Raw genomic sequence first — 7335 nt, 5'->3', positions numbered from 1 at the left:
AAAAATTTTATACTATATGCTATATTTTTATATATTTATTATTTCTTCTTGCGTTATTTCTTCTTATTCCTTATGTTTGACAGATTATGCTGTATTTCTTATATATGTTCATTGAGGGGGTGTGATATGTTGAGTCGTTAACCCAGTCTTTTTTATTCTTTAACTAATATTTTACTCTTGTCTCAGTTATTCTGAGCACTTCTCATTGCAGCCCTGTATAAAATCTATTGGTTTCCTAATAAGAAACCATTAATATTATACATTCTTATATATATATATATATATATATATATATGCATGCAATGCATACATAGAAACATTGCATTTGTATGTGTGTGTGTGTATTGCATATGATATCTTTGAACACCTTCATTCAGAATCACTGAACTTTCATCAACTGACTAAATACTGTCTATTTTGTGTACATACATGCACACAATAACAAACAACTGATTAGTACAAAATGCTGAGAACAGAATTCTATCATCAGCTATTCATAATTTAATAAATTTAGTCTACAAATTGTAGTAACTAAAGTATAATAATAATTATACCTTTTCTTGTAAAGGAAGGAAATAATACTGGTACTTGTTCTATCAACCAGGATAAATACAACGTAGACTCTCGCAAGTTTCAAACTTATAAAGCATCAATATGCATTGACAATATTGAAAATAATGCTATGTAAATCTTGGCAAAATAGCTACACCACATCCTTGCATGTCATAAGATGTGACTTAAAAGTGTGGTCACAAGAAGGGCATCGAGCCGAAAAACACTGCCTCAGAAAAACCATCCAACCCATGCTATCATGGAATAGTGAATGCATAATGCTACTGCTAATGAATAAATATGATACTTCAATAATAGATTATTATTTAATTGCTTAACTTTTTATAATAATAATCTATTATGACATGTCATCATTCTTAGTTGTGAAGAGTGTCTACTATTAAAACTTAAATTAATAAGAGTTATTGTGTTGAGTCAGAAGTTCTGCAATATTTTGGTAACTTACTTGCTTTATTCATCAAGTAACAACAAAAGCAGCCTAGCATTCAAAGTAGAGGCCATCATGTTGTATGAACTGAAGCCACCTTTCTGCCAATTCTTTGATCCCATTTCTTGTCCACTGAAGTTTCCACTTCCACTCGGTTGACGAAGTGTCACAAGCACAAGAAGTGAACCACAAATCGGAACAAGTTGAAATCTGAGGGAGATACATCTGGACTATATGCTGGGTGTGGCATCAGTTCGATTCCCTCACGTTCCTGGAGTTTATTCTGCACCATTTGAGCGATGTGAGGTCTTGTGTTGTCTTATTGTAAAAGAGCTTGCTTTCTGTTAACCAAAGCTGGGTATTTTTTCCACACAGGAGCAGACATCTGCTTCAGCTGTTTGGAGTATCAATAGTTTGACCATAGTGAATTATCTCCTCATAATTCCACCAAACACAAAGCATCACCTTGAGTTCAAAACACCCATGTTTGGTGACAGGTTCCAGAAGCAGGCCCTTATGCATGTTAAGATTGTGGAAAAATACCTCCCTCAGATTATTACTTGCTCCAATCCATGGCTTATTTCCCGACCAAGTGGAGGTGGAAGCTTTAGTAAAAGAGTTCTTTCTTCAAATGACAAGAACTGGTATCAGTGTGGGATCAAAGAACTGGCAGAAAGTTGACTTCAGATGAGGCAATACAATGGCCCCTACTTTGAATGCTAGGCTGCTTTTGTTGTAACTCGATGAGTAAAGCTAAGAAGTTACCAAAATATTGCAAAACTTTTGATATTATTATTACTAGCAGAAAATCAAATCCTAGGGTCCTTATTAGTTTGTACATATAGACTACGTTTTCTAATGTTTCCTTCACTAATTTAAGACAGCAGAGTTTGATTTGAGGGAATTTGTCTAGCACCATTTTGAGCGTGGCCGTTGCCAGTACCGCCTGACTGGCCTTCGTAGGATTTTCGAGCGAGGTCGTTGCCAGTGCCCCTGGACTGGCTTGTGTGGGTGGCACATAAAAGACACCATTTCGAGCGTGGCCATTGCCAGTATCGCCCGACTGGCCTTCGTGCAGGTGACACGTAAAAGCACCTACTACACTCTCTGAGTGGTTGGCGTTAGGAAGGGCATCCAGCTGTAGAAACTCTCCCAAATTTAGATTGGAGCCTGGTGTTGCCATCCGGTTTCACCAGTCCTCAGTCAAATCGTCCAACCCATGCTAGCATGGAAAGCGGACGTTAAACGATGATGATGATGATGATGATCTATCAGGTCAAACATCTACACAAAGACCTTGCTTTTTCGGTTTGAAGTAAACTTTGTTGTTGTTTTCCCATATAAGTTGAAGTTAAATAAAACTGTATATCAAGAACAATTGTTCAATATAGCCTTTATTTAAAACTATAGAGTAGAATTTATCAAGAGTTTTGATTGCTATTTTCAGCAAGTTGAGTAGCCAGCCCATATGTCAGCTCTCTGTTTAACAAATGTATCTGCCAATGAACACTTCACCCTCCCCTTTCTGGTTGTCTTACAGTTTCAGTTAGATATCCTCAGAGTGGATAGCTGAAGTAACAGGCTTGTTAGTTCATTGTTTACCTTCAGAGAGACAATGTGAGTTTTGGCTTACTTACACGGAGGGTGATAGGAAGGAGGCTTCAATTACATATGTACACATTAACACCATCATTATATTATTGATGTTGTTCCTACTATGACTATTGCTGCTGCTGCTGCTACTGCTGCTGCCGCCGCCACCGCAACCACTACCACCACCACCACTGTTGCTGCCACTACTACTACTACTATCATCATCTCTGATGCATCACTGGAGACTGAATCTTAGGATTCACTTCTAGTCACATTCCTGGCAAATATATCCTTTAATTTTCCTTGTTAGTCCTTCCCTAAATGAAAATTAAGCTTTTATAAAGTAAAAGCATATTTTTCAAACATAAAAAAAAAACCTTCAGCAAAGAGGTGTCAAATATATCAATGAATTTTAATTACATGTGGCCAGGAAAAAACTATCGTAATTTTCTGTCCCCTCAGACTCACTTCAGGTTATACAATATATGTCATAGGTTTTTGAAAGTAAATTGTATGTGAATAGACATTCTGTAATGTGCATAATAAAATGTATGCAATGATCTGACAATATCAACAAAACGTTTGATTCTCGACTCAGAGGGTATATTAAAAGTGTAGCTGACCTATTAAGAGCCTAAAGGGATTTGAAATCGCAACAATCTAGTTCCTCATTATGTATTTCTATAAACTTGAGTTTTAACCTCAAATAATCTTCAAAATTTTTATATATATATATAGAGTGGCTTCATGTAAAAGAAATAGTTTACTGTTATTTTACTGATAATCTATTGAGTCACATTGTGGTATTTGAAGAGAAATAAACTACTGTCTTCCTCTTTCTCTCTCTCCCTCTCCTAGTGAAATGTTAGCCTTGGTCTAGCCTCAGCAGAATAATTTCTACCAGTTTAAATATATGCATATTATCCGATTTTTCTCTTCACTGATAACAATTTATCTGCTTGCACACAATTGTAAAATACTATTGAATTGCAACACAAGAAAATTTGTATATACACTTCTGTGACACATTACACAATTGACTTTGTAGAACATGAAAGTAAGTATTCTCACAAACACATGTAAATAAACTTGTCATGATTGATATGAATTAAGATCTGTTATGTCATATGCAGAAATTTGTAGCCATAAGTAAAGTGCTGCACAATTATCATAGTTAGTTTACCAATGAGACTGGAAGAGGACTATTCTTTGTTGATATATAGGAAATAAAAAAGAACAATTTTACATAACTCATTTTTGTTGTTATCCCTATAGACAATCCTTTAATGTCCAAAAATTGGTGACTCACTTGGTCACAATTTGTTACTTGATGTTTGAACAAGCCCACACATAATAAATTATAATAAGTTATGCCATATTCCACAGAGAAAAACTGTAATATTGTCTAAATATTCTCTAAAATTGCCATCTATTCTTTAAATTCTTAAAATATTTTCCTTGAACAAAATGTCCAGTATGTATGAAGTGGGTAGAAAAGATGAATGAATTATGAAATGTTCAGTGAGTTCAAATCTTGCCAGAGTTCTGTTTACATTTCTGTAGCATGTAAAACAAGGCCCAATATAAAAAGTTGCCAACACAGTGAACAAACTACAAAATATATGCACAAACTACAAAAGTGTTACATATATACATACTCTTCAAAAGTAATTCACTATAATCAAATAAACAAAATGAAATTCTTTAACGGAATTACACTGTATATTTCAAGTGTCAATAACTGGCTGATACAAACAAAATTCACTTCAAAGATACTTACAATTACAATCTCCAAAATATGTTCAAATACTGGCAAAGATAAAGGATTCAGCTTTTGCTCCTCAGACAGTTCAAGAAAAATTGTAATACAATCTGAACATTAAAATTGAAATAAAAACATTATTATACATTGACATTGAGGATTAACTATTTCTTTCTTTATGAAACATGTAGTTAAAACTGAGGTTAATGTACTGAATGATTGATCACACAGCCTTGATTTCACAATCTTATTACAGTCATTGTCAAAATCCAGTTACCAGAAAGTTAATTCTCCTCTTACTTCACAATTGTATTGACAGTACTATTGTTTCAAATTTTGGCACAAGGCCAGCAATTTTAAAGGATGGGTTTTAGTTGATTGCATCAATTCAGTGTTCAACTAGTATTTATTTTGATGACCCCCAAATAGATGAAAGGCCAAATCAATCTTGGTGGAATTTGAATGCAGAATGTAAAGCCAGACAATACACTTAGTGGAAGAAATGCTGCTAAGCATTCTGTCCGGTATGCTAATGATTTTGACAGCTCACCGCCTTTGTTTTGATAGTAATATGAAGAGCATCAGCATATATATATATAAAAACAAAACAATCCAACAATACTTAAATATCTCAATATACACAATCTTTTCCATCCAAAGTGCCATGAATACCAAACAATAAAATATAATAATGAAAGAAAACAAAGTCAACCATCAAATGCTTGTATCTTCTATGTAATCATCACTACTTATGAACAGGCAATCCTTCTGTCTGTGGATGAGTGGCAATTTTTTTGTGATATCTACTCTAAATCATTATTGATATAAAGAAGTGAAATATCCATGATTAAAGTTCAAAATAGGATTGCAAACTCAGTTTCAAAGTGGTTTACTTCTTAGTCACAATTTATACAATATCAATTTGTTTAGGTTCACTCATTTTAAAGAGTAAGGAAGATTATTATTACAGTGATATGTTTTGATCAATCTTTCATATGACTGGAGAGAATATAAACAATAATGACGCATTACTTCTAGAAGCCATCTTTTGAAGAAGCTAAAGTAGCTTCTTTTCATTCATGCTATATAATGAACTGCTCATGAACCAATGGCAGACAGCAAATAATTTCTCTTTTAAGAAGTATATGAGGTGTGTATAAGATACATGAATGAAACATACAACGAACGTAGAGGACCATATGTGATATGTACACAATATGATTGAAATAATAAATGAATATTTAGCATTTTGGCTAATGTACATAGGGGATATGATATTAGTTAATGTATGCAAGAGAAATGATATTGGTTAATAAATGAAAAAGATATGACAATGTAATATGAGATGATAATTAAGTATGTAATGTAATCAGATAATACATTTTTGATAAAAAAAATAATTCCTCTACTATTTTCCTTTCTATTCACATATGACCTTCACTCCATTCCATATACTTGCATGTTTTAGAGATTTGTCTAACAAAGGAGGGTTAAGTCAATCCCTCTGTATTCTAGCTTGGTCAACCAAGGAATTTGTTTTTCCTATCTTTCTTTTTGGACAGTAATAATATATGAGTTCCTTGACTTTAGATCTGGTCATCTCCTCTCAAATTTGTACAATTTATCATTCATGGTTGTATACTTCAATAATTAATGCTCCTATTTATCTTAATGTGATAAATGAAAAAAAATTTCTTAAGTTGTCCAAATCTTAGATACTGAGATGTAAATCCCTATTTAGTCCTAGTAAGAGTTTAGTAAGCTTGCAAGACTGTCTCAAAGTGGTGATGTTGACATAGGTTGACGGCTGTATGGAGACTATAGATAAAGAGTTGCAGTTCTGGAGATGATAGAAAGAAAGCAGAAAGAGAATAAAATAGGATTGCTAGATCAATAGTGACTCTCTATCTTAATATATAAGGCTGAAATTGTGTGTTTGTGTGAAGCCTTTTTAAAAGTGTATAGAAATCCACATTTTCCACTTTTTCGTAAAAATTACATCAATGGAATTTTCTCGATGTGAACTTTCCAGTGCAGTAATTAGATTTTTTAAATTCCGTTTACTTTGTGTGATTTAAGGGAGATTTAGCTGTTGTTTCTAGCAACTTTTATATTTCTTCCCTTCTACCTGGAACGGCGTTCTTACACACGTGCTCAACATATAATATAGAGAGCAAGAGTAAAAGATGGAGAGAGAGAGAGAGAGAGAAAGTGATACAAACAAAGTCATAGATTAAACTTTCCTCTCAGTATTCTTTACCTATTTTTCATAACATTGATACGTAAAAACACACACAACCATACACATGTGATCTGTGACAACAACATACACATTGCTCACATTCTCTATTCCTTTCTCTCCCTCTTCCTCTCTTGCTCTCTCAAATGCATACACGTGCAAGTAAACACAATCATTCACACACATATAACTCATGTTCGTCAATGTGGCATAACTACAGAGTTGTACCCACCGACATTGGAAGGTCATAACTTTCAGAAAAATGAATATTTTTATATGAAATTTTCTATGCATATATTATCTATTATGTAGATTCCGAATATACAAACATTTTCGGTGAAAGTGTTTTGGGAGGGGGTAGGGGAAAATTCCTCTTAACTTCCAAGAAAATGAATATTTTTTCATGAAGTTTTCTACAAATATACCTTGATGTATGTACATTTCGAGCATGTAGGAATTTTGAAGGAAACAACTGCAGGTTATTTTTGAGAAGTGTTCCCCACTCGGTGGTGTTTTGGAGCAAGTCGTCCATATTTGTTTCATTTTTCTCTATTATGTGTGTATGTGCATCCATAGATTTCTAATGAAGTAATAGGCAGTGAAGAGAAGCCGTCATAAGAAAACTTTTAACTACTTCTATTCCTTTCTCCCCCTCTCTCTACCTCTTCCTCTCTCGCTCTCTCAAACGCATACACGTGCAAATACACAATCATTCAGTAAAATATAACTCATGTTCGTCAA

The 7335-nt window shown here is 33.7% G+C and overlaps 1 protein-coding gene across 6 annotated transcripts in view; it reads right to left on the bottom strand.

Annotated features, from left to right (window-relative positions):
• The window catches only part of LOC106874583 (putative mediator of RNA polymerase II transcription subunit 26), a 235200-nt gene that overhangs the window by 100170 nt on the left and 127695 nt on the right, over positions 1–7335 (bottom strand). For 5 of the 6 annotated variants that reach the window (XM_052970258.1, XM_052970262.1, XM_052970259.1 and 2 more), the window contains exon 4: positions 4374–4472. In XM_052970258.1, coding sequence (XP_052826218.1) covers positions 4374–4472 — 99 coding nt within the window. Of the gene's footprint in view, positions 1–4373; positions 7285–7335 lie in introns of those variants that run through there. The other variant, XM_052970263.1, reaches the window with a different exon arrangement.

Source organism: Octopus bimaculoides, chromosome 8, assembly GCF_001194135.2.
Source record: "Octopus bimaculoides isolate UCB-OBI-ISO-001 chromosome 8, ASM119413v2, whole genome shotgun sequence".
Classification (NCBI taxonomy): domain Eukaryota; kingdom Metazoa; phylum Mollusca; class Cephalopoda; order Octopoda; family Octopodidae; genus Octopus; species Octopus bimaculoides.
This window is presented reverse-complemented; position numbering and strand designations above follow the sequence as displayed.